The sequence below is a fragment of the Macaca thibetana genome, chromosome 2, assembly GCF_024542745.1.
Source record: "Macaca thibetana thibetana isolate TM-01 chromosome 2, ASM2454274v1, whole genome shotgun sequence".
NCBI classification, from domain to species: domain Eukaryota; kingdom Metazoa; phylum Chordata; class Mammalia; order Primates; family Cercopithecidae; genus Macaca; species Macaca thibetana.
The window spans coordinates 148,717,289-148,744,489 of record NC_065579.1 but is presented as its reverse complement, the minus strand read 5'-3'; the positions used below and the strand labels follow the sequence as shown (position 1 = coordinate 148,744,489).

Sequence of the window (27,201 nt, the reverse complement as noted above, 5' to 3'; positions counted from 1 at the left end):
CAGATATTTTCAAGCCCCTTGTAGGACCAATGCATAATGGGCCCTAAACTCCAGCACAATTCCCACTGAGAGCTAGAGTTTCTGCCCCCCTCTCCCCTTTGTCCCCACAGCTTAACCGAGAGAACAAAGTGGAAGAGACGCTGTGGCAGTTTCTGGGCGTGGATCTTAAGAAACTGACAACTTCTATGTCCTATCTCTTGGGCTGCTCATGCTCCCAGTTACTCTGCTGTGAGGAAGACCACATGGTCACAGGTAGAGGCCGTAAGCCAGGGTCTTGCCCACAGCCCAGCCTTGCACACGAGTGCGCCATCTTGGGCTGGCCCAACAGCCACAGGGCAGAGCAGGAGGTTCTTCTCACCAGGCCCTGCCCAACCTGTGGATTCCGCATCAAACAATAATTGGCTTTAAACAAACTGCTAAGCTTTGGTGTCCTTTGTTATGTAGCCATAGTTAACTGCATTTGGGGAATCTCTTCCCGTGATCTCGCTATTTCAGATGTAGCAACTCCCAAACTTCTCACAGCCCAGACCTCTCCTCCGAGCTTTCAGACCATATACCTAAGCCCTGGTAGGGATGAGCACGTGTCTCACTCTGCCAGTCTCTCAGGACTGCCACTTCCAAGCCTGCCTCTCCCAAGTGGCCTGCCTCAAGGAAAGGTTCTGCCAGAAATGCAAGCCTCACTCTGAGCCCCGACCACCTCAGTCCCACATTCACTCTGCATGTGCCCGTACCTCTCCCACAGCTGTCCCCCACTCCCGCCCACAGACGCTGCCTTCGCCACGGCCCTTTGTCCCTCTAACCTGCCTCCCCACAAAACCAGTGTGTCTGCTCTTCACAGGCACAACCCACAGGGGCACTACGAGGATGGCGCTTGCTTGCACATCCTCCATGGCAGTCAACACACTGCCTGAGAAAGGGACATCTGGACCCCTTGCAATCTGGAAAGACACATCCACGTGATCCTCCGTCTTTCTAGTACACGGTCATGTGCTGCAGCGGCAGAGGGAACTTCTCACGACCCTCATGGGGGCCATGCCCATGCTCCTCCCCTCTGCTGCGGGCCGACACATCACCCAGGCCAAACATTGCTAGGCCTTGTGGCCAGCTGAGGCACCTCCTCTCAGCCACAGCCTAACAGCTATTTCCCCAGAATTCCCAATGTACTCTCTGAACCTCTCTGAAGACAGGTCCCACTTTTGCATAACAGAAGCATGAAATGCAGGTGTATCTGCTCTCCCTCCCTGGCACGCACCCTTCCTGAGAACAGAGCCCTTCTCACTGCTGCAATCTTGGGGATTCTCCATGGCTCCACTCCACAGATCAGTACTTACGGACTAGTATTTGCCAGCCTCTACCCTAAATGCCAGGGTACACTGTGAGCAGAACAAACACAGGTTATCAGATAGTCAAAAAAAAAAAAAAAAAAGAGAGAGAGAAAGAAATGATGATCTGTGACAAATGCTCTGAAGGAAACCCAGGGCATAACGAGGGCACAGAGCAGACTTGGCCACACGCACTCAGTCACTGTAAATGAATGAAGGAATGCCCGTTTGTTCCCTTGTACAGCAGTCTGTAATTCTCAGAGCTCTCTCACATTCTATCATTTTCACAACAGCCCTGGGATGTTCACAGGAACTACAGCATTCTGTTTTGCAAACAAAGAAAATGAACAGTTTTCCCAAGATCACACAGCAAGTTAGTGTCAAAGGCAGGCCAAGACCCTCAGCTTCTGAGCTGCCACTCCTGCCTGCCAACCCCATCACTGTCCGTCATCCATGGTTAGGATCAGCTTATTCAAACAGGAGATTGAACCGGCAGGAGGCAGAGAGAAATGGCCTGATTCTGGAGAAGTGTTGCAGAAGGTTACTGGTTTAAAGGCATCACCTGGTTAAAGACAGAGTCCTCTAGGCTGGCCTAGTTTCTCTGGCTGCTCAAGGTCTGTTGTGGGATGCACATTCCCAAGGCACACAGCTGAGAAGACCCCAGACAGGTGATCACTTCCTTCAGGTGTCAGTACCTCTCAGTGTCGCCACAGTTTTGGACATGGTCAAACATCATCGCACAACTTATAATCATACACAGTGAATCCTGGAACCATCCTCATCAGCACAGGAGATGTAGAAATAAACAACTATTTGCATACTCTCATACAGAAAGAGGTGTCTGATCAAGTAAGTTACAAAACACTACAAAAATGTTTCTCAAATCTGTTTAAAAATTGAGCGAGAGACCAGGTGCAGTGGCTCACGCCTGTAATCCCAGCACTTTGGGAGGCCGAGGCGGGCAGATCACCTGAGGTCAGGAGTTCGAGACCAGCTTGACCAACATGGAGAAACCTCATCTTTACTAGTAATACAAAAATTAGCTGGGCATGGTGGCGCATGCCTGTAATCCCAGCAACTCGGGAGGCTGAGGCACCAGAATTGCTTGAACCCAGGAGGCAGAGGTTGCGGTAAGCTGAGATCATGCCATTGCACTCCAGCCTGGAAAACAGGAGCGAAACTCTGTCTCAAAAAAAAAAAAATTGAGTGAGAAAGATACACACACACACACACACGTGCATGCACTGTGAAACATTCAGAAGGATATATACCAAAATGCTAACAGTAGTTGCCTTTGGGTGGTGGGTTCATAAGTAATCTTTATTTTATAATTTTCTGTCTATTCTGACAATTGTGATTATTTCCTTTTATAAATCAAGAAAAACTGTCATCAAAAGCAAATAATGTAATTATATAAGAAAAACGACTTTCCTGTGAAAACCTGAGAACAAAACATGTCAACACAGCTCACTGAGTTATAATCCAGAAAATAAAGAGTGTGGTTTTAAAAATAGCTCAGTAGCACAGCAGAAAAATCTGAGAGCTTGAACTAGATTCCAGCTACATGGAGCACCAGGTGGAAGCTGGGTCCGGCAGTTTCTGTGTGACCTCTGGGCCTCCAGTCCACCCCACAGCCCACAGCATGAGCAGGTGGCACAAGATCAGTGGTGCTCACCCATCAGGGTACCAGGACCACCTGAGGGGCTTCTGCAACAGGCCGCCCAGACCCCACGAAGACCACAGGATCAGAACACTGAGGACCACTGATCTCTGCCCACCGCCTCGTTCTTACTGGGGTGTGTTTTTAGGGGAGGGTCCACACAGCGTGGGCAGGGGCTCTGGAGTACATTTCTGACGCTGCAGCAGGAACTGCCTGTTTACCAGGAGCAGTTTCCAACACAGCATCCAATTCATTTCTCAGGGTCACCCTGACCCTCGGCAGGTTCTCAGCCAGACGGTCATTCTTACATGAATTCTTCCCCCATCTTGTTCAGATCTCACAGATCAGGTCAATTAAATTTTAAATAACTCTTAAGGTTCTTCTTTATTTTCTGCTTCTGATCTCGACTGGCAGAAACCACCCACGGGTGAAGATGAAAGACTTGGCCACCCCCTGCCAGGCTGGCCTGCTCACGCACTGTCTCCAAGCAGCTCTCTTGCCTCCCCTGCAACACCTCCTCCTGGGGAAAGGGGATCTTCTTGGCCTCCCTCCACAGGGCCGCTCCCACCATTTGCTGGAGCACACAGTCCTCACTGCTATCAACATTGACCCCAGCGCCTGCTGTGTGAGCGGCATGAGGGCAGGGCTGTCTGCCTGGCACAGGCACACAGTATATGCTGCCTGAATGAGTGAATGAATGAATGAATGAATGAACGAACTGCTGTGGTCCTCACTTGCCCAGGGCTAGGTGTCAAGGGTCCACCATACCCTTAACCCAAGGGTGAGACCCCCCCTCCCTCACCAACGAGGTGAAGAGGAGGTGACCATAACTGGCTCACGAACAGATGGGCCCACCGTGACTGAGGACACCTGGCCAGCTCTCCCTGCCTGCTCTTTGCTTGCTAACAAGCCCTAACAGTCAGCTGGGATGCAACTGCCAGTTGCTATCTCTCTCGGGCTCTGTCATCTCCTCCCACCCTAAAGGGCTGTTTTTGCCCCCATGACGAGAACTACCATTAACTGACTAAAGGCTGGTGTGAGTCTGGCGGGTGCTCCCTGGCACTCCTGCCACCTGGTCTGACTTACAAATTGGCTTGACAAGATGAGACCCCACAGACCCTCCCCTGCTCCCCATTAAAACAGTTAATACCATCCAATGCAAATTACAACAGGACCTTCAAGAAGGGAAACTTATTATGCAAGACTTAAACAGGGTACGTCAATCCCCCTGCTTCTCCTTTACACGGGGCAATTTGGCTCATTCCTAAACCTGGAGAAAATGAAAGGGTGCCTCCTGGTGGATTACCACCACCTTAACGCCGTGACCCTGTCCATTCAGACCCCACATCCAACACCGAATGTTATAGAAATCACTGACTCCATCCAAATCAACTGGTACTTTGCTGCTATAGACTTGGTTAATACATTCTGTTCAGTGTCTATTTCACCAGCCTCAGACACACTTGGCCTTCCCCTCTAAAGGGACACTAGATATCTTTTCCAGGCTCCCCATGGGGACCTCCACAGCTCTGCCATCACACACAGTCATGTGGCCAAGGTCTCCCCTGCATCTGCCTTTCTCAGGAACACAGTTACATTACACTGACGATGCCTTCCTCCAGGCTCCTTTGACTCACTAATTAAGGGCATACAAGTAACTCACAAAGGCACTCACAACGAGAGCGGGGGCCATCACCCCACATGTGGTGTGAGGCCTGGCATCTTGGTTAAACACCTGAAAATTATTTGGTAAACTGAGAGCCATTCCATCCCCAACACTGCAACAAAAGAGCTATTAACCCTCTCAGCATCCACAACATTAATACAAGTCTCCAACATCTCTTAGTTCCTTTTGCGTTCCGGACCTTTGGGTGCCTGTGACAGTGATGACACCCAGTGGAGGTCCCTTTGCCACTTTCCTTTTGGGTTCTGGAAGCAACATATTTCTCATCTACAAATTTTACTTATGCCCATTTATGCTGTCATCTGCAAAGCAAGCCAACTCAAACAGGCCACTCCAACAAAAGGCTCTAGGATCTGCCCAAGTTAAAATCAGCAGTCACTCCTATTAGTGCCCCCAGAAACGCCTTCATGGAAGAGAGGGGCATTAGCAACCTCCCCTCAAGCCCTGGAGTCTACAGGCTGATGGCCATACGTTGTCTAGGGGCTGTGGATCCAGGGAGATGCTCTCCTCCACCCTGCACTGTGCACCATCAGAGGAGCAGCTGCTGGACACATGCTGGGCTCTCCTGGAAGCACAGGTTCTCACGGACGCTGTGCCTGTGACCCTCCATTCCCACTACCCATTATGCCTTCACAGGTGGCACCCCCAAGCTCAGTACAGCTACTGAGGTCTCCTTAAAAATAGAATGGAGCCAAACCTGGGCCCTCTGGCATATGCCACCTGCAGGAGGGGTGGTCTCCCCTGTCCTCAGTCCTTTGCCAGATGCCATGGTGCCAGAGAAGTCACCCCTCCCTGGGCCCCTTGACTACCCAAGGCCCTTGAGATGGGCTGGCCATTCATGGTGGGAGCTATAGGCTTCACGGAGGGTGCTGCCATGTAATATATGTGAGGGAGCTCAGGGGAAGGCTGCTGCTTCCCATCTTAACCAGGAAGTCCCTGAGAAGGAGCAAACCTCCAAGGGTCAGCACAGTGGCCAAGCATCAGGCAAGCAACAGCATGGGCACCCTGGCCTGCTGGCGCTCCCTCTGCCACTGTGCACAGGCTCTTGGCCCAGGGCCTCGAAGCTGCCCCACTTGGGGGTACAGAGCTCTGGGAATTTCCTGCCTCAGTGACACACACAATATAGAACAGGGTAACAAATGCCTACACATACACTACAGCCACACACAAGGCCTCAGACAGTCACTCCTGATCCTCTCTAAGGTTCAGGCATGGCGACGGTGGCCAAGGCCCTCATTTCCTTCTTGAAATACAGAGCACTAACTCTGCAGGAAGCACCCAGTGGAGCCCCTACTTCCCGGGTGGGCCACAGGCAGCCAGGGTTAGCAGGAGGCACATGGGCCCCTCAAAGAACTCTGATGAAGTGACAGGTGGCAAAGGGACCTCCACTGGGTGTCACCACTGTCACAGGCACTGATTAAGCTGGATCCAATCCCCCCTCCCTGCCCCGGGGACACACACTCCCCATACCCAGGCCACCAAATTCCTTCCTGGACACAAAGCAGACACTTTTCACTTTTCAAGGGCACCACATGGCACTCTCTCTCCTGGCCAAGGGTCTACGCTGCTTCCTGGAGAGGCTCTTCTATTCCCTGGAAGTCTCAGTCACCATCAAGGCTTAAGCTGGCATCAAGGCATCAAGGGGTCAATGGTGGGATAAGGCCTAAAACTCCGAAGTGCTGCCTCGACACCTGGAGAAAGCAAAGATGCTGTGAGTGGCGCGTTCCCCTCCTGATTCTGCTCCTATGGACAAGGTTCCCAGCCCAAGAGCCTCCTTATCTCAGGGCAGGAACTGTCCCTCCACATCCCTGAGGAGCCTGCGTCAGTTTCTGCCACCCTGTGGAATTACGCAAATAGTCAGGAATGGAGGGCGGGTTTCCCACGCTCTTGTTATGACAAATCTTGCCCCCCACATCCCCTGCTGGCTCACTCTGCTCCCGAGTGGCCCTACAAGGTGTGCGACGTCCTCCTGCCTGTGTGATCGGTATGAGGACTGACAAATCGCCGTGGTCCCCACCTGTTCAGAGTCAGGTGTTGAGTGTCCACCATCCCCATAACCCTAGGGCAGGACCCCTGCATCCTCACCAGCAGAGTAAAGAGGAGGCAATCAAAACAGGCTGCCCTCACCTCCTCCTGCACTCCCAGTCTTCTCTCTCTGCCCACACGGAATGCCCCTCCAGCCAGCCCTCTTGCCCTCCTGGCCTTTCTAGACTGCTCCATGTCTCTGTAAGGCCACAGCCTGCCTGGAGACCCCCGTTCTTCCCAGCACATGCACACAATGCTCATCCCAGCCCACCCATGGAGCCCAGGACTGGATCAATTTCTGGAGACTGCTGGCCCTCCTGCCTGCTCCACGCATTCCAGTGAGGAGTCCTGGTGGAATTTCAGAAAGACTAACTTGGATGAGCTTGGCCTCATCAGGTAAACCCTTTAAAGGGAGCAGGTGCTTCCTGAAGTCAGAGAGAGATTTCATCCAAGGGAGGTGTCTCCACTGCTGCCTTTGAAGATGGCAGGGCCACATGGCAAGACACAGGAGTGGCCTGGAGAAGTGAAGTGCAGCCCCTGGCTGACAGCCAGCAAGGAAATGGAACCGCAGTCCTTCAACCTCAGGGAGGAACACAGCACCAGGAGGTGAGTTCTGAAGACAGGAATACGCTTAGAAGTACATGTTTCCCCAGAGCCTCATGAAGAGAAGGCATCCTGGCCAACATGTGGATTTCAGCTGTTGAGACCCTGAGCAGAGATCCCAGCCACACCATGCCTGCACTTTGCCTTACAAAACTATGAGCTAATCAATGCATGCAGTTTTTTTTTTTTTTTTTTTTTTTTTTTTTTGAGACGGAGTCTCGCTCTGTCACCCAGGCTGGAGTGCAGTGGCCGGATCTCAACTCACTGCAAGCTCCGCCTCCCGGGTTCACACCATTTTCCTGCCTCAGCCTCTCGAGTAGCTGGGACTACAGGCGCCCGCCACCTCGCCCGGCTAAGTTTTTGTATTTTTAGTAGAGACGGGGTTTCACTGTGTTAGCCAGGATGGTCTCGATCTCCTGACCTCGTGATCCGCCCGTCTCGGCCTCCCAAAGTGCGGGGATTACAGGCTTGAGCCACCGTGCCCAGCCGCATGCAGTTTTAAGCTGCTAAATTTGTGGTAATTTGGAACACAGCAATAGAAAACTGACACATAAACCACATGTTGCCAAATCGTCTGAGTTTTATAGAGGAACTGAATATAAGCACTGTAATGAAAAGCTTCCAATTTTGAAATGTTTGCACCGAACTGAACACTAACCAGCCAACAAACCAATGCAGACCAGCATGACAGCTGTGTACATCCACTTTGAACCTCTCATATTTGCAATGGAAAGAAAGCAGACTTGTAGCAGAGAGTTTTTCTTCTTCATGGGAACGCATACCTAGTCTCTAATATATGCTGCCCTGTGCACGCACACGGGCAGATGGGCACCTGTATAAAAAGCAGCTTCTGTTTCTAAGGAGGGCATAGACTCAGAGCCTTAGAAGAAAGATGACTGAGACTGCATTTTAAAAAATGAATGCTCAGCAAAAAGCCACCAAAAGCAAAGTCAAAAGATAAATGGGGAAAACATAGGAAACATTTATAATTCACATTACAATGAAACAACCAATTTCCTTAATATATACAAAGCCCCTAGGTGTCAATAAGAAAACAGGAAAATACTCAATAGAAATATGAGCAAAGAATATAAATAGAAATACCAAGATCCTCAAACTCTCTCACTTGTAATAAGAAGCACAGATCACACTATAATGACCACAGCAGGCAGCAGCCCTTGAGGAAGGCCCCCGACCACCTCCTGGTACTGATGCTCTTAGCCACCTGCTTCCCCTGGAATGTGGCTGAACCTGGTGACCTGATTCTCACCAACAGAAGCAAGGCCATGCCACTTCTATTACTAGGTTACAGAGGACAGTGATGTCTGTCTCGCCAGCAGACTCTTTTTCCGTCTTGGACTGTACCCTGATGAGGTGGGCACCATGCTAGAGACGTCCACATGGAGAGGACCTGAGGGGGCCTCTGGGCAACAGCAATGAGGAACTAAGGCTCGCAGTCCAGTATCTGCCAGGAATGTCACCCTCTAAGTGAGCTGGGCTGGTGCCCCAGCCTCAGAAGAGACCATGAAGCAGAAAAGCCAGCTAAACTTCACCAGGATTCTTTACCCACAGTAACCACGAGATAATACATGCTATTATATGAAGCATGTGTGTATTATTGGGATACACACATGCTTAATATAATGCGTGAGTTTTGGGATAACTTGTTAGGCATCGAGAGAAATTAAATACAATGAAATGCAATTTCTAGCTAGCAGATTACTAAAGATCAAAAAGGTTGAAAAAACCTGTGTTGATGAGTGTTGGGAACAAGCATTTCCCTGTGGTGTGGAGGAAGTACGACATTCTACCATGATGTGGGAGCTCAGTCTGGGTGGTGGGAAAAATTATAAACATAGTTATAGGAAATAGTCACAAACTTTCTTGGAAGGCTGGGGTGTTGCATAGCTTCAGTAAAAGATTTGGCTGAAGGCAGCCTAATCCTCTTTGAGTTGATAGCAGAAGGGCAAATAACAAGGGAATGTGGGGGAGTTTATCTAAATAGCTTGTTTACTTGTGTGGTTCTAAGACAAACCTTTGATCATCTGTAGGACTGCTCTCTCTGGTGGAGGGCGACCAGATTAATTACCCACAGGTGTGCTGACTCAAAGCCTTTGTCATTTAATCTGTAGTAAATAAATACGAACTTCCACTGGCTTATGGGGCCATGCTGCAGACTCAGAGCAGAGCCCCTTAGCTGAACTGACAGGCAAAATATCTGGTTAATGTACGTGTCTCATCTGTCGCTGGGTCAGGGTCTGTGGGTTGGAACCCCGCACCACTAAACAAATGATTTGGTGATCTCCATTAAAGCCACAAACGCACATGCTCTTTGCCCAGTAATTCTACTCGCAACAAGTTATCCTACCAATTTATTCAGAGATGTATAAAATGATTTATGTCAAGATGATTCACTGCAGCATTTTTTAAAGTGGTTATAGGCTAAATTATGTCCCTGCAAAAATTCATATGTTGAAGTCCTAGCACCCAGTACCTCAGAATGAGACTGTAATTAGACACAGCCTTTAAGAGGTAATTAAATTAAAATGAGGTCATTACGGGGGGCCCTAACTCAATCTGACGGGTGTCCTCTTAAGCAATTAGGACAGAGACATGCACAGAGGAAAGATCACGTGAAGACACGGAGAGAAGGCAGCCATCTGCAAGCCAAAGAGAGAGGCCGCAGGAGAAACCAGTGCTGCCAACGCCTTGATCTTGGACTTCCAGCCTCTAGAACTGTGCAAAAATAAATGTCTGTTGTTGAAGCCCCCCAGTGTGTGGGACTTTGTTATGGCAGCAGTTGTTGACTGACACAATCAGTCAACTGTGTTAAACTTCAAAGTACATCAGAAGGGAAATGATTAAGTACGTTTTGTTCTACATCAATCATATGGGCTAATAAATTGTCTATTGAAGATTAACTTGGGTTAAATTTAGTCTCTGTCACCAGAGACTAAAAGAATCTTGCCCAATATACAGGAAAAAAAAATGGCTTTTTGAGAGGATTGCCCAACCACCTTTAAGCTCGACCTGACATGCAGCTGCCTACTCTATAGGTGATGTTTGGCAGTGTCCCCCTCCCCGTCCCCATTTAGTTCCCTCTTACCTGGAAATAGTCCAGAAGCATGCCGGCCCAGGACAGCCCCAGGCCCGCAAACATGAAGGGCACGGTCACCTGAAGGCCTATGGACCAGGCGGTCTCCCTGCTAGGCTCAGTCTCCAGTGGCTTGGGGGTCACACTTTGGCTCTCAGGGGCCCTGAGAGCTCCATCTTCTGAGGCTCCAGGGAGTCCTCCTGCGCTGAGGGAGTGAGGAAGCCCCAGCTCCCCTGGCTTGCCACAACTGTCCAGCCTCCGCTGCCGGGTCTCTGTCCCATCCATCTGGGCACAGCTGGGTGCCTGGCAGCCCTACAGTGGAAGACACAAAGTTGTAGGGCTGAGTTCCTGACTCGCATGGCGCTAACACCCAAGGAGCCTCAGGCACCTGTCCAGCCCCAGGCTGGTATGGTCCCATCCAACCCGCAGCCCTCACTCAGCACCTGCTCCACCAGACTCCTGCACCCCAATTTCCAATAGTTTGTTGTTTAATATGCACGTGTGAGCACAAAACATACAGAAGAGCACAAACATATATGGGCTGAAGTCAGCAAAAAAGGGCCTCTGAAAATTCTCTCTTCCATAAAAGCAATTCTAAAAAACAGCAAAAACTGTCAAAATCATTTTTTTTCAGAACTCTTACTGATATCAAAGGCTCAAGGCATCCAGGAGTACCTATCCAAGAAAAATTGCTGACTCTCAGCAAGGAAGATCACTTTGTAACATTCAAGCTGCTAGTGACATTCTAACTTGCCTAGTCCCACTACCCTCCCCAGCTCTGCCCTAGCCTTGAAAATGGACAGCCCACAATTGCAGTGAGAGCCAGCAGCCTGGAGGGTATGACAAGGCTGGAGTTCTTTCAAGTTCCCATGCCCAAAAAATTATTTTTTGACCGATCTGGAGATCCCTGGAAGACCCCACTTAGAGGTCTGTCTGTATTTAACCCCACTTGGAGTTCACCTGGTGCAAAACCTTTTACCCTGGGAGAAGTTAGTAGAAAACAATTACAGGCACAGTGGCTACTAGCTGGGGTGAACAACAGAATAATGAAAACATTTAAAGGAAAAGCTGAGGAAGGGGATGTAAACAGGGGTTTTGAAAAATTCCTGCACACTCTGGGAATCTATTAGGTTGGTACAAAAGTAATTGCAATTTTTGTTATTACTTCTGATGGCAAAAACTGCAATTACTTTCACACCAACCTGACAGCAGGCCACCAATACATAGTGCCACACTGGTGACTAGGAACACACTCAGGAAATTCCTAGGAAGGCCCCAAGTTTGCACCTCCTGGACACTTCGCACAAGCAGCAGGTAAAGGCTGCGGAGGCTCTGGCGAGCACCAGACTGGATGTGCCCAGTGTGCACACAGAGCCCCTGGGTAAAGACTGGGAGGCACACTCATTCCTGGCACAGAGTTCCAGGCGTGGAGTTCAAGGAAATCTGTAACTGGTCATCAGCTGGCACTGAGCAGAGATTTCCATGGCCACACACAACAGAGAATGGAGGATGTTTACAGGATTGGTCCAGAAAAATCACTATACAAACAACAAACAACAAGCAGCAACAGCAAATCCAGGGGAGGGGGGAATCTCATTTCCACACCTGTCATGTTATATACTGCTAAAGGTCTAGCTTTCAACAACAAAAATGAGACATGCCAAGAAATAACAAAGTATGGCCCATTAAAAAAAATTAATAGTAACTGTCCCTGAAGGAGGCCAAAACTTTGAATTGGCTGTTTTAAATATGTTCCAAGAACTTAAGAAACCATACTGGAAGAAGCAAAGGAAAGCTTCAGAATGATATCTACTCAAATACAGAATGCCAATACAGAGATAAAAATTATTTTAAAAAATAACCAAATAGAAATGCACTAGTTTTAAAGTACGAGAGCTGGAATGTAAAATTCCCAAGAAGAGCTAACGGCTGATCTGAGCAGGGGGAATATAAAGAATCGCTGAACTGAAACAAGAGAGATTATTCGGTATGAAGAACGAAAATGAAAAGGAATAAAGAAAAAGAAACAGGACCTCCGAGAACTATGGAATAATATCAAGCATAACAATATAAATGTTGAAAAGGGGGAAGGCAGAAAGAATATTTAAAAAACAAAGGGCGAAAACTTTCCTGACTTCATAAAACATTAATTTCCACATCCAAAGAGCTCCACAAATTCCAAGTAGAATAAACTCTGAGAGAGCACACCAAGACCTGCCAAGAATCTTAGAAGCAGGAAGAGAGCAGCAACTCATCATGTACAAGGGATCCTCTAGAGCAGGGGTCCCCAACCCCTGTTGGGAACTGGGCCACACAGCAGAAGGTGAGCGGCTCCTGGCGAGCAGCACTGCCTGATCAGCTTCCCTCTCCTGTCAGATCAGCGGCAGCATCAGATCCTCATAGGAGCTCAAACTGTATTGTGAACTGCGCAAGCAGGGGATGTAGGTTGTGTGCTCCTTATGAGGATCTAATGCCTGATGAAGAGGTGGAACAGTTTCATCCCCAAACCAGCGCCTCCCCTCCGCCCCAGTCCATCGAAAAATTGTCCTCCACAAAACCAGTCTCTGGTGGCAAAAAGGTTGGGGACCACTGCTCTATAAGATTAACAGCTCATTTTTTATCAGAAATAGAAGCCAGAAAGCAACAGGATCACATTAAAGTGCTCAAAGAACAAAAGCTGTCACCTAAGAATTCTTAACTAGCAAAATTATCTTTTTAAAGTAAAGAATAAATTAAGAGATTTTTGGATAAACAGACACAGAGCATTCGTCCCCAGCATACCTGCCCTAAAGGAAACACTAAAGGGAGTCTTTCAGGCCAAATTACCATCCTAGACTAAGGCTGGAATCCAAGACCTAGGCTTGAATCCACACAGAGAAAGGAACCACCTAGACAGATTTTTTTTAAAGTATAAACACATTTTTGTTAGTAACTCTTTTTACTCTTATCCAATTTAAAGACGACTATGTATATCAAGTTGGAATTAAGTTGTTGTTGGCCGGGCGCGGTGGCTCAAGCCTGTAATCCCAGCACTTTGGGAGGCCGAGACGGGCGGATCACGAGGTCAGGAGATCGAGACCATCCTGGCTAACACGGTGAAACCCCATCTCTACTAAAAAATACAAAAAAACTAGCCGGGCGAGGTGGCGGGCGCCTGTAGTCCCAGCTACTCGGGAGACTGAGGCAGGAGAATGGCGTGAACCCGGGAGGCGGAGCTTGCAGTGAGCTGAGATCCGGCCACTGCACTCCAGCCTGGGCGACAGAGCGAGACTCCGTCTCAAAAAAAAAAAAAAAAAAAAAAAAAAATAAGTTGTTGTTGATCCAAAAAAGATTATTATAAACCAAGGTGCTTACTGTAACCCTCAGGGCAACCACTAAGAAAAAAAAATGTAAAAGAAGTAACAAGTGAATAAAAGTGATACACTAGGGAAGATCTACTTCATACAAAACAATGTAGTAATGGGGAAACAGGGAAAAAAGACATTAGACATATAGAAAACAAATGGCAAAATGGCAGACACAAATCCCATCTTATCAATTATTACATTAAGTATATATGGATAGGTTGGAAGTAAAAGGATTTAAATAAATATACCATGCAAACAGTAATCAAAAGATAACTGGAGTGGCTTTAATGCTATTAATATTACCAGGCAAAATAGACATAAAGACAAGAATTCTTACTACAGACAAAGAAGGATATTTAATAATGATAAAAGGGTCAATCTATCAAGAAGCTATAACAATTACAAACACACATATGCCTAACAACAAAGCCCCAAAATACACAAAGTAAAAGTGGCAGAATTGAAGGAAGAAAAAGACAATTCAATAATAATAGTTGGACATACCTCACTTCCAATAATTGATAAAGCAATTTGACAGAGTATCAACAAAAGAAAGAGGACTTCAACAACATTATAGACCAATTAGACCAAACAAACACATCTATACAAAGCACTCCGTGCAACAATAGCAGAATACTTAATCTTATCAAGTGCACACGGAACATTTTGCAGGCTTGATCTATCTTAGGAACAATAACTTCAATAATTTAAGACTGAAATCATACAAAATATGTTTTCCAACCACAACAAAATAAAATTAGAAATCAATAACAGAAGGAAATTTGGGAAATTCATAAACATGCGGAAATTAAACAACATATTCCCCCTTTTTTTTTTTTTTTTGGAGACAGGGTCTCTTTCTGGCACTCAGGCTGGAGTGCAGTGGTGTGATCACAGCTCATTGCAGCTTAGACCTCTGGGGCTCATGCAGTCCTCCCATCTCAGCCCTCCAAGTAGCTGGGACTAGAGGTGTGCGCCACCACAACCAGCTAATTTTTAAAATTTTTGTAGAGATGGGGTATCACTGTGTTGCTCAAGCTGGTCTCGAACTCCTGATCTCAAGTGATCTGCTCACCTCAGCCTCCCAAAGTGCTAGGATTATAGGCATGAGCCACCAAGCCCAGCCCATACTCTTAAATAACTAATGAGTCAAAGACAAAAATCACAAAAGAAATTAGAGATTTCTTTGAGATGAATGAAAATGAAAATACAACATACCAAAAAATTATGGCATGTGTTAATGCAGTGCTTAGAGGGAAGTTTATAGCTATAAATATCCATTTCTTTAAAAAGAACAAATTAATAAATCAATCTTCCACCTTCAGATGAAAAAGAGGAGCAAACTAAACCCAAAAAAAGGAGAAGGCAGGAATTATACAGATTAAATTGGTAATAAATGAAAGAGAATTGTAAAACAAAACCAAAAAAACCCCGCAAAACCAAAAGTTGGGTCCTTGAAGAGATCGGCAAAAGTGACAATCCTTTAGAGAGACTGATGAAGAAAAAAAGAGAGAAGGCTCAAATAGTTAAATTAAGAATGAAAGAGGAAACATCATGACCAAAACTAAACATAACTATAAGAGAATATATGATTAATTATAAGCCAACAAATTGGAAAAGCCACCAGTCAGAGTGGCTATTATTAAAAAGTCAAAAAATAACAGATGTCGGTGAGGTTGTGGACAAAAGGGAATGCTTATACACTGCTTGTGGGAATGTAAATTAGTTCAGCCATTGTGGAAAGCAGTGGGGGTGATTCCTCAAAGAACTTAAAACAGAAGTACCATTCAACCCAGCAATCCCATTATTGGGTGTATACCCAAAGAAATATAAAACATACTACCATAACGACACATGCACAGATATGTTCATCACAGCGCTATTCACAATAGCAGAGACATAAAATCAGCCTAATGCCTATCAACAGAAGACTGAATAAAGAATATGTAGTACATATGCCCATGGAATGCTATGCAGCCATGAAAAAACGAGATCATGTCCTCTGCAGCAACATGGAAGGCAGTGGAGGCCATAATCCTAAGCAACCTAATGCAGAAACAGAAACCAAATACCACATGTTCCACTTATAAGTGAGAGCCACACATTGGGTATACATGCATATAAAGAAGGGAACAAGAGACACCATGGCCTATTTGAGAATGGAGGGTGAGAGGAGAAAGAGGATCAAAAAACTACCTATCTGGCCAGTTGCCGTGGCTCACGCCTATAATCCCAGCACTTTGGGAGGCTTTGCAGCACTTTGGGAGGATGTTACGAATACAGACACAAAATCCTCAGCATAATACTAATAAACTCAAGCCACTAGTACATACAAAGACTTACAATAGAACCAAGTGGGATTTATTTCAGGAATGTAAAGTTGGTTTAACATATGAAAATCAATGTAATACACCAAATTAATATAATAATAGGGAGAAAACAGTTAAACAGACACAGAAAAAGCATTTGGCAACATCCAACACTCTTTCATGATAAAAACACTTTAAAAAGTTAGCTTTGGGTTTCTCATAGATGCCCTTAGTCAGGATGAGGACATTCCCTTCTATTCCTAGACATTAAGATGAGAATTCTTACCACAGACAAAGAAAGTTATTTGATAATGATAAGAGGAATAGAAGGGAATGTCCTCATCCTGATTAAAGGCATCTGTGAGAAATCCAAAGCTTAGCGAGAGTCTGAAAGCTTTCCCAGTAAGATTAGGAACAAGACAAGAATCCCTGTTTTTGCCAATTCTATTAAACACTGTACTTGAGGTTCTAGCCAGCAGAGTTCAGCAAGAAAAAGAAGTAAGAGGTATCCAGCTTGAAAAGAAGAAGTAAAACTACCCCTGTTTACAGATGACATAATCTTATACATAAAAAATCATAAGGGATCCACATACACGCAAACTATTACAGCCAGTAAACAAGTTCAGCAAGGTGTAGGACTGGAGGACACAGGTCAATACACGAAAGTCTGTTTGTTTGTTTTGTTGTTTGGGTTTTTGGGTTGTTTGGTTGTTTTTGTTGTTGTTTTGAGACAGGTTCTCACTCTGTCACCCAGGCTGGAGTGGAGTGGCACGATCATAGCTCACTGCACCTTCAACTTCCTAGGCTCAAGTAATCCTCCCACCTCAGCCTCCTGAGTAGCTGGGACTACAGGCATGTGCCACCATACTTGGCTAATTTTTTAAATTTTTTGTAGACAGGGTCTTGCTATGTTGCCCAGGCTGGTCTCAAATTCCTGAGTTCAAACGATCCTCCCACCTCAGCCTCCTGAGCAGCTGGGACTACAGGTATATGCTATCATGCTCAGCTTTTTTTAAAAAAAAAAAAAAAAAAAAGAAATGAGGTCTTGCTATGCTGCTCAGGCTGGTCTCAAATTCCTAGGCTCAAGTGATCCTCCTGCCTCAGCCTCCCAAAGTGCTGGGATTAGAGCTGTGAGCCACTGTACCCATCCAGTTTTATTTTTATACTCTAATAATGAATAATCTAAAAGTAAATAAACAATTGCATTTGCAATAGAAATGCAAGAAATGAAGAAAGCTTCAGAACAAATTTAACAAAAGAAGTGTAAAACTTGTACCCTGAAAACTACAAAACATTGATCTCCAGGTTTAATACAATCCCTATTCAAATTCCAGTAGTCTGTTTTTTTTTTTTTTATTTTTCTTTCTTCTTTTTTGGAGAAAATGACAAGGTGATTCTAAAATGCAAATGGAAGTGCAAGGGAACAGAAAATCCTAAACAATTCTGAAAAAGAAGAATGAAGTTGGAGAACACAGACTTCCTAATTTCAAAACTTATTGTAAAACTTGGTATTGGCAAAGAATAGAAATATAGATTAATAGAACAGAACTGAGAGTCTATAAATAAATTCATGCATCTATGGCCAATGGATTTCTGACAAAGGTATAAAAACCATTCACTGGGGAAAGAGTAGTCTCTTCAACGAATGGTGCTGGACAACTGAATATTCACATGCAAGAGAATGAATTTGAATCCTTACCTCAAACCACATACAAAAACTAACTCAAAATGGCTTAAAGAATTAAACATAAGAGCTAAAACTACCTAAAACACTTAGAATGAAATACAGGTGTAAATCTCAGGGACTTTGGATTAGGCAACAGTTTCTTAGATGTGATATGTGAAGTACAAGCAACCAAAGAAAAAATTGACAAACTGGATTTCATAAAAATTTGAAAGTTGCGTTTCAAAGAACACTCTCAAGACAGTAAAGACAATCCACAAAATGTGCAAGTATTTGCCATTATATTAATGAGGGTTTAGTATCCCAAATACATAAAGAATACTTACAATTCAACAATAAAAAGACACACCAATTTAAATGACAAAGGAATTGAACAGACATTTCTCCAAAGATGTACAACGGCCAATAAGCACATGAAATGATGGCGTCACTTAACATTAAAAGTGCTCAGCTTCACTGTTAGAAAAATGCAAATCAAAACCACACTAAGATACCACCTAACATAATGTTGTCAAGGTTCATCCATGTTGTTGCATGAATCAGTACTTCATTCCTTTTTACAGATGAGTAATATTCCATTGTATGGACATATCCTATTTTGCTTACCCACTAATGAGTGACAGACATTTGGGTTATTTCCACTTTGGGGCTACTACAAATAATACTCCTATTATTCATGTACAAGTCTTTGTGTGAATATGAGTTTTCTGTTTGACTGAACTGTACATTTAAAAGGGGTGAATTTTATGGTATGAAATTTATATCACAATAAAAAATTATGAATCATTTATATTATTAAAGCAAGAACCCTTACACTCCCACTAAGTTCAAGAAGCAAAGCATGACCAGCTTCTCCACTCTGAGCCCCTCTCTGATAACAACTCATCCCTCCCTACCAGAGGTGACACTAGCCTCACTCTGGGGATGACCATTCCTTGGTCTGTTTTATTTTTCCTTTAGTTTTACAATGTGTGCAGCCCTAAGTGTTACAGCTGAGTTTTGCCTACTTTGCGACTTAGATCAACAAAGTAACACTCCACAGATTCTTTTCATGTCCAGTTTCTTTCACTTAACATTAGGTTTCTGAGATTCAGCCATGCTGCTGAATCTATTTTACTGCTGTAGAAAACTGAACTGTATGACTGCCCCACAATCTCTTCATCTATTCTATAATCAATAAACCACCTCAGCCGCCTTTCCTTTCCAAAATGAAAATAACGGGATTTTTTTTCTAATTACAAAAGTGACATGTGTTAATAAAAAATATAATTTAGACAATACCAAATAATATAATGAGGCTGGGCATGGTGGCTCACCCCTGTAATCCCAGCACTTTGGGAGGCCGAGGCCAGTGGATCACTTGAGGCTAGGAGTTTGAGACCAGCTTGGCCAACATGGTGAGACCCCATCTCTATCAAAAAATACAAAAAATTAGCCAGGTGTGGTGATGCACACCTGTAGTCCCAGCTACTTGGGAGGCTGAGGCAGGAGAATCACTTGAACCTGGGAGGCGGAAGCTGCAGTGAGCCGAGATCACACCACTGCACTCCAGCCTAGGGGACAGAGTGAGACTCTGTCTTAAAAATAAATAAATAATAATATAATGTGGTTTAAAAATCACTGACAATTTCACTATTCCAAAATAATCAGTGCAAGTCTAGTGTATATCCTTCCAATGTTTACACACAGACACAGGTCCACACACTCACTGTGTTTTTTTTTTTAAATCCATGTTCTAGATCCTGGATTTTTAAAATTTGATAGAATGTATACATCTCTGGCCCCTGTTCAGTAAGATGTCTGCCTGCCTGCTTGTCATCCTTGCTTGTCAATCACAGTTTCAGGCAAGGAATGAGGTGGGAGGCTTACGCCACCCAGCTGCTAGTAAAACATTTTCCCATGTAATTTATGGATTCAGGAGGAGCTGATGGAAGAACTGAACAGGGATGTGTGCCCTGTGCTGTGCCTTGCAGCAGGGAGAAGCGGAGGGTCACGGCACCTCCTGCATCCTCAATGCTTCCTTCTCAGGGGCCTGAATGGAGCAGGTGGTAAGTCAGTAAAGGAGCAGCCGGCCTGGGCGACCATGACATGCAGTGGGGACAGGGCACAGGGAGGCCTCTCGAGTCGGCGGCACTCTCAGCGGTAGGAACGGTGCCCCTCATCCAGCCCAGAGAACCTGGGCCCAGGCGGCACCGGTGTGGCTCCAAGAGGCAATGAACAGAGATGGGAACTGCCTACTCCCACCTGCCTCCCACCTCCCTGAAGGACCTGCAGGGGCCCAATGCCAGAGACAGAAAATGCCTCCCTCTCACCACACCAGGCCCCTCCAACTCTCCGCCCCACTCCCACAGGCAGGAATGGCCACCCTCCTGGCTAGGCAAGGCCACTGCTGCATCCCTTAGGTCCTAACAGCAGAACCCATTCCACCTTCCTCATGACCTTCTCGTCGTCAACCTTCCAGCCTGACCCCTCCGGCCAGACCAGCCATTTTCTTTAAATTCCCATCATATCCTCTGTAGCAATGCTGATAAAACTGAGCCAGGCCCACACTGGAAGCCTGGCCATCATGGAGAGACAACTAGTGGAGAGGAAAGGAGAGGAGGAGGACTTGGACCCTGCCCACACTGGGAGGAACCCGTACTACACAGAGCTGAGCTATTGGCTGGCTCTCCAGGCCCCACTCTGCTTCTCAGGGTGGCAGCCCCAGAACCATGAGAAGGACGCACGCTTGGCAGAACAGGGTAGGAATCATGGGGTCCCTGCAGTGCCAGATCCCTAATCTTTTCCAAAAATAACAGACACAGCTACTGATGACCTGTGCAGTATGGCTTTACCTCCTTTAATCCTCACGGGACCGTGGGAAGGCTAGCTTCTTACTGACCACTTTACACAGAAGAGGAAACAGAGGATTAAAAGAGACCCCTACTGGAGTCCTCTCAAGGGGTCGCACCTACAAGGAACCCCTCTCTCCCGCTGCCTCAGTTTCTCCCCTCTACCTCTGTGGGATCATCTGATGAGAACAGAAACTTGCTCTAGGATCTGCCTCTATAAACCCAGCCTTGACCTCAAGCTAGCTCTCACTTCATTCCCCTCCTTCTCTTAATGGCAAAAAAAATTATACAAAGAATCATGCCCACAGTGTGTTCTCACCTCCCCTCCTCTTCTCCTGATGCAAACTGTTCTTGCCAAGGCCAGCGGTCACCTGAGCAATGCTACAGGCACCCAGATGCCCAAGGCTTATGGACAGGAACAAAGAGAGGTTAACTTTTCCCAGCTCCCTCTGCCAGAAAGGCAGGGCTTGGATGTCCTGATCAACCAGGGAAGTGGACAGTCGGAAAAAATTTTGAACCTAAATCAGGGATTTAAACTCCTTAAGGTAAGGGAAACACACACATACACACACACACGTGTATGCACACGCGCGTGCGCGCACACACACACACACACAAAATCAGGGATTCAAATTCCTTAAGGGTAAGGGACACACACACACACACACACACACAAACTGAAAGCAAAAATCAGAGGGGAAAAATGATTACTTTAGCTACATCAAAGTTTAAATATTCTGTAGGACAAAACTTCTAAATAAAATTTAAAAGCAAGCAAAAGCCTAGGAGATAATAGTTGGACCCAATACAAGAGACAAAGGATAAGTGCACAAAAAAGAATGAAGAACTCCTACAGAGAAAACCATGGAGAAACTGACACAGGATGGGAACAAGAGCTCAGCTGGAGAAACACAAAGGAAGCCTAGACAGCCACCTGAGAAGGTGTTAGGGAAATAAAAATGAAAGCCGATGGAAAGATACATTATGCTTGAGGAATGGAAGAATTTCAATGAAAATGACAATTTCATCCAAAGCAATTTACAGAATCGCACAATCATTACCAAAATACCAATGTCATTCTTCACAGAAATAGAAAAAAACAATTCTAAAATTTACGTGTAACTACAATAGACCACAAATAGCCAAAGCAATCCTGAGCAAAAAGAATAAAGCTGGAGCCATCATAGCAACTTCAAAATAAACTACAAAGCTATAGTAACCAAATCAGCATGGTACTGGCAGACACATAAGCCAATGGACAGAAGAGAGAACCTAGATATAAATCCACACACTTACAGCCAACTTATTTTTGACAAATGCACAAGAAACATACTCTGGGGAAAGGAGAGTCTCTTCAATAGATGGACTGGGAAAACTGGATATCCATATGCGGAAGAATGAAACTGGACCCCTATTTCTCACTATATTAAAAAATCACATCAAAATGGATTAAACGCTTATATGATTTAAAACCATGAAACTACTAGTAGAAAATATTGGGGAAATTTTGCAGGACATCGGTCTGGGCAAAGACTTTTTGTGTAAGACCTCAAAAGCACAGGCAACCAAAGCAAAAATAGACAAATGGGATTACATCAAGCTAAAAAGTTTCTGCAAGGCAAAGGAAACAATCAACAAAGCGAAAAAACAACGCACAGAATGGGAGAAAATATCTGAAACCACTCATCTGACGAGGGATTAATAACCAGAATATATAGTACCAGGAATTCAAACAACTCAATAGCAAAAAAGAAAAAAGAAAAAAAAATCCAATTAAAATATGGCCAAAAGATCTGAATAGACATTTCTCAAAAGAAGACAAAAATGGCTCACATATATGCAAAAAGTACTCAACATCATTAATCATGAAAGAAATGCAAGTCAAAACCACAATGAGATATCATCCCACCCCATTTTAAATGGCTTTTGTAAAAAAGACAGGGAATAATGGACACTGGCAAGGATGTGGAGAAAGTATTCCTTGTACACTGTCAGTGGGAATGTAAACTAGTTCAGCCACTATGGAGAACAGTATGGAAGTTCCTTTGAAAACTAAAAGCAAGCCAGATGCGGTGGCTCACGCCTGTAATCCCAGCACTTTGGGAGGCCAAGGTGGGAGGATCACTCAAAGCCAGGAGTTTGAGACCAGTCTGGCCAACATGCTGAAATTCCATCTCTACTAAAATACAAACAATTAGCTGGGTGTGGTGACACACACCTGTAGTTCCAGCTACCTTGGGAGGCTGAGGCATGAGAATCACTTGAACCCAGGAGGTGGGGGTTGTAGTGAGCTGAGATTGTGCCACTGCACTCCAGCCTGGGCAACAGAGTGAGACTCCATCTCTGAAAAAACAAAAACAAAAACAAAAAAAAACCCCTAACAACAGAACTACCATATGATCCAGCAATCCCACTCATGGAGACATATCCAAAAGAAAGAAAACCAGGATATTGAAGAGATATCTGTACCCCATGTTTCTTGCAGCACTATTCACAATAGCTAAGATATGGATCAACCTAAGTTTCCATACCAGATGAAAGAATAAAGATGATGTGGTACATATACACAATGGAGTACTATTCAGCCATAAAGAAGAATGAGATCCTGTCATTTGCAACAACATGGATGAAACTGGAGGTCATTACATTCAGTGAAATAAGCTGTGGACAGAAAGACAAACTTCACATGGCCTCACTCATATGTGGGAGCTGAAGGAGGGGATCTCAAGGAGGTAGAGAGTTCACTGCTTACCAAAGCCTGTCGGGGGACAGGGGGAAGAAGGGAGGGTGGTTAATGGCTAGAAATACACAGTTTGATGGAAGAAATAAGAAATAGTGTTTGATGAATCAATAGGGTGACTATAGTTTACAATAATCTATTTTATATTTCAAAATAGCTATAATTCAAATGTTTCTGGAATAAAAGACCAATCTCTAAAATGATGGATGTCTACATTGCACTGATTTGATCTTGACAAGTTACACGAATGTGTTAAATTATCACAGACACCTCAAAAACACGTACATCTATTAGGTGTCAATAAAATTTTTTAAATATAAATAAATGAATGGTGTGAGGCACCATACCTCACTACCACTAGGGCAAGGGGTGGGCAGAAGGGCCTGGAACACAGCCACAGGGCTCTGGATCTGCCCCTGCCAGAGGCAACTGGGCAGTGACCACTCCAGGCCACACATCCTCACTCGGCCCCAGTCCTGGTGAGTCACTCACACACGTGCCTGAGGTGGTTAACCCAAGAGTGCATAGCCACTATGCCTGGTGACAGCAAACACCAGAGTGGCAGGTGCTGGCGCAGCCCTGATCCGTGATTTGTGCTGGGAACACGCATGCAGCTGGACCTAGAGAGCCCCAGCCCTGGGTCCACCCTCACTGTGCATGGTACCAGAGGAGGGCCTGGCCAGGGTAACCCGGGAACAGGGCCCAGCTGGTGTCAGCACCAGTCATTCCCGCCTGCTCTGTGCCCCTTGCAGGGTGGGGGATCTCACTGCTGTGAACACGGCCAAAGGCCCCTGAGCTCCACCTGAACGCTGGAGTGTTTGCAAGAACATGCTCCAATGTCCCTGTGTCACTGCCAGCTTGTGCAGATTAACAACCGAGCACAGGCTGTAGTAGGCTTCTGTGGGAAAGTAGGCTGTGGACCAGGAAACCTCTCATCCCAGAGCCCCAGGGAGAAGCCAAGATGCCAGTGGAGGCATTGCCTCCAAGGTCCCCACAGAGGACATCGGGCAATGTCTGCACATAGTTTTGGTTGTCCCGACAGAGAGGGTGATACAGGACAGCCCCCCACAACAAAGAACTGCCCCACCTCAAATGTCAGTAGTGGGGAGGCTGAGAAACCCTGCTATGGGGCAGTGGTCAGAGACCCTTGTGCCTTGAAAGGGGCTGGGCAGGACAGGTAGTGGCCCACCTGGGGCCACAGGTCAGAGCCGCGCCTGAGTCTGAGGCTGCCCACCCTCCCAGCTGCCAGCATGGGGTTGGGGCGTGTCCGCCCCCATCAGACTGAAGAGGAAACAGATACTCTATCACTCAGAAGCATCCCTGTGTCACCCTGTGAGGCTGGCCTTGGACCCAGGACTCTGGGCGCCCAGTCAGCACCCCAGTGTGAACACATCCTGCCCTGGGGCCTGGTCCCAGCAGCTTACACAGACCAGGGCTCGCCCAAAGGCAGGCAGGCAGGGCCACTGCTGACCACGCACCTGGCTGGTCACGATTCTGGAACTAATGGTTTCTGCCTGGCAGGGAGGCCGCCAGGGCCTCTGGGCTTCACCCCTCCCCACCTTCACAGGGGACCTCGCTTCAGTGGGAATGTTCTGGAGCCATAACCCAAGGTTGGAATCCCAGCTCCTCCCCTTTCTAGGTCTGTGACCTTGGAAAAATTAAACTTTCTGTACCTCCGTTGCCTAATCTGCGAAATGGGGTAATATTACCTACTGTATAGGGCTGTGAAGATTAAATGGAGTCATGCATTATCATCACAGGGCACCTGGCCCATCTTCACCCTCAGTTCATACTCCTCAAAGCCCTAAGGTTTCAGATCAATGGTCAGAACCACCAAGAGGGCCTGCTAAAGACAAGTATGTGGACCCACCCGCAAGGTTTAGGATTTTAGAAGGTCAGCGTGGGGCTGGGGAACCCGCATTTCTAGCAGATCTCAGGGAAGGCAGTGCTGCTGGTCCTGGGACCACAGTTTGAAAACTACTGGTGTAAAAGCCTTCTAAAAAAAGTGGGATTTGATCACTAGTTATATGGAAAAAAACTGGAAAAAAGAGGAAAAAAAGAAAAGAAAGAAAATAAAAGAAAGGGAAGGAAGGGAAGGAAGGAAGGAATTTCAAAGAGACCTATCCCACCGGCTCTCCTGGATGGAGAGAGTGTGGGACTTTGAAAGAGACTCCCGGCTGGGCACCCCAGGAGGTTTTCTTCACCCGAGTTTTGCACCAAGCCCACCCAGGACAGTGGGCTGAGCCAGTGGCGGAGGCTGGCGGGAGGTCTGGTTGAGGCAGGGAGGGTTTCCCTGTGCGCGGACGCTGCAGGAGTCACGCGTGTGACATCCAACCAGGGGCAGTGCCCGGAGCAGGCCAGGAAGAAGACTGGGCCGCTGAAAGCACACCGCGGCGGTGTGGGGAACGGCCTCAGACACCTAAGGGTAGGACCGGCCCGCTGCCCCGCGACCCCCAGCGCCTGGGTCCTTTCCCGGCCTCCCCCAGGCGTGGCCTCCCCCAGGCGTGGCCCCACCCCGCCCCAGGCCGCTCCTCCGACCCCTTGGGTTTACCTCATCTCCCGCGCGCCTTTCCCTCCCCGCGTCCCCCGAACCCCGACCCCCCGGCTCCTCCTCCCGCCCGGGCCCCCAGGGCCGGCGCCCGGCTCACCCGCCTCCCGCGCACCCCCTCCCGGGCGCCTTCTCCCGCGCGCCTCCCCAATCCCCCTTGGGCCCCAGCTGACCCCACCTTCCGCCCCAACCCCGCCCGGAACAGGGCTGCGCCTACCGCGTCCCATCCAGGCGGCGGCGGGAAAGAGGCGGGCCGAGGACGCAGGAAGCAGGAAGGCCGGGCGTCCCTGGCTCCGCCCCGGCCGGGCGGCAGGACCTTGGATGACCTGGTGCTCGGGGACTGCAGCAGACGCCCCAGCCCCGGCAGCGCAGAGCCCCGCCAGGGGCTCGGGGGGCTGGAAGTGGGGAACCGAAGCTCGCAAGCCCCGGCCCTCCTCGCAGCTGGGGCCCCACTAGCCGCCCCCGCGGGAGCGCTACAGGACAGGCGCCCGTGCGGCTGCAGGTTTTATTATGGAGCTGTCAAGCTAGAAAGGGTACAGAGAACTGGAACCCACCCGACAGCCAGCTTCCCTTGGAGCCTTCCTTTTGCTTTAAAACAACAGCTGAGAGGTGACAGTGTGCTAACAGCCCTCACTCTCAGCACCTCCTCGGCCTCGACGTCCACTCTGGCGGGGCTTGAGGAGCCCTTCAGCCCGCCACGGCACCGTAGGAGCCCCTCTCTGGGCTGGCTGAGGCCGGAGTGCCTCCCTCTGCTTGCGGGGAGGTGTGCAGGAAGAGACGCAGGCGGGAACCGGGGTTGCGCGCGGCGCTCGCGGGCCAGCGCGAGTTCCGGCGGGCGCGGGTTCGGCGGGCTCCGCACACTTAGCGGCCGGCCGGCACCGCCGGCCCAGGGCAGTGAGGGGCTTTGTACCCGGGCCAGCAGCTCCGGAGGTTGCGCCGGCTCCCCCAGCAGTGCCGGCCCCTCCGCGCTGCACTCAAATTCTCGCCGGGTTTAGCTGCCTCCCCGCGGGGCAGGGCTCGGGACCTGCAGCCCGCCATGCCCGAAACCGCCCCCCGCGCAGTGAGCTCCACCGCTGCCCGAGCCGCCCCGGGGGCGCCGCCCGGTCCGGTCTACTGCTCAGGAGTTGAGGAGTGCGGTTGGACAGCTAGGTACTGATGGGCAGCTCCACCTGCAGCCCCGGTGTGAGATCCACTGGGTGAAGCCGGCTTGGCTTCTGAGTCTGGTGGGGACTTGGAGAACTTGTAAATCTAGCTGGAGGATTGTATGTGCACCAATTAGCACTCTGCATCTAGCTAATCTGGTGGGGACTTGAACTTCCATGTCTACCTAGAGGATCCTAAATACACCAGTCAG

General features: G+C 47.4%; 1 protein-coding gene across 8 annotated transcripts in view; it reads right to left on the bottom strand.

The window, feature by feature from the left end:
• Window positions 1-26,251, bottom strand: part of SLC41A3 (solute carrier family 41 member 3) — a 78,635-nt gene extending 52,384 nt beyond the window's left edge. The window contains exons 1-2 of one of the 8 annotated variants that reach the window (XM_050781705.1): window positions 26,065-26,251; window positions 10,401-10,700 (exon numbers count right to left, since the gene is read on the bottom strand). In XM_050781705.1, the coding sequence (XP_050637662.1) occupies window positions 10,401-10,673 (273 nt within the window). In that variant the 5' untranslated portion in view covers window positions 10,674-10,700; window positions 26,065-26,251. Of the gene's footprint in view, window positions 1-10,400; window positions 10,701-10,831; window positions 10,893-11,031; window positions 11,053-20,878; window positions 20,938-22,777; window positions 22,876-25,850; window positions 25,984-26,025 lie in introns of those variants that run through there. The other 7 variants (XM_050781707.1, XM_050781710.1, XM_050781708.1 and 4 more) reach the window with 7 other exon arrangements.
• Window positions 26,252-27,201: the final 950 nt, after the last annotated feature.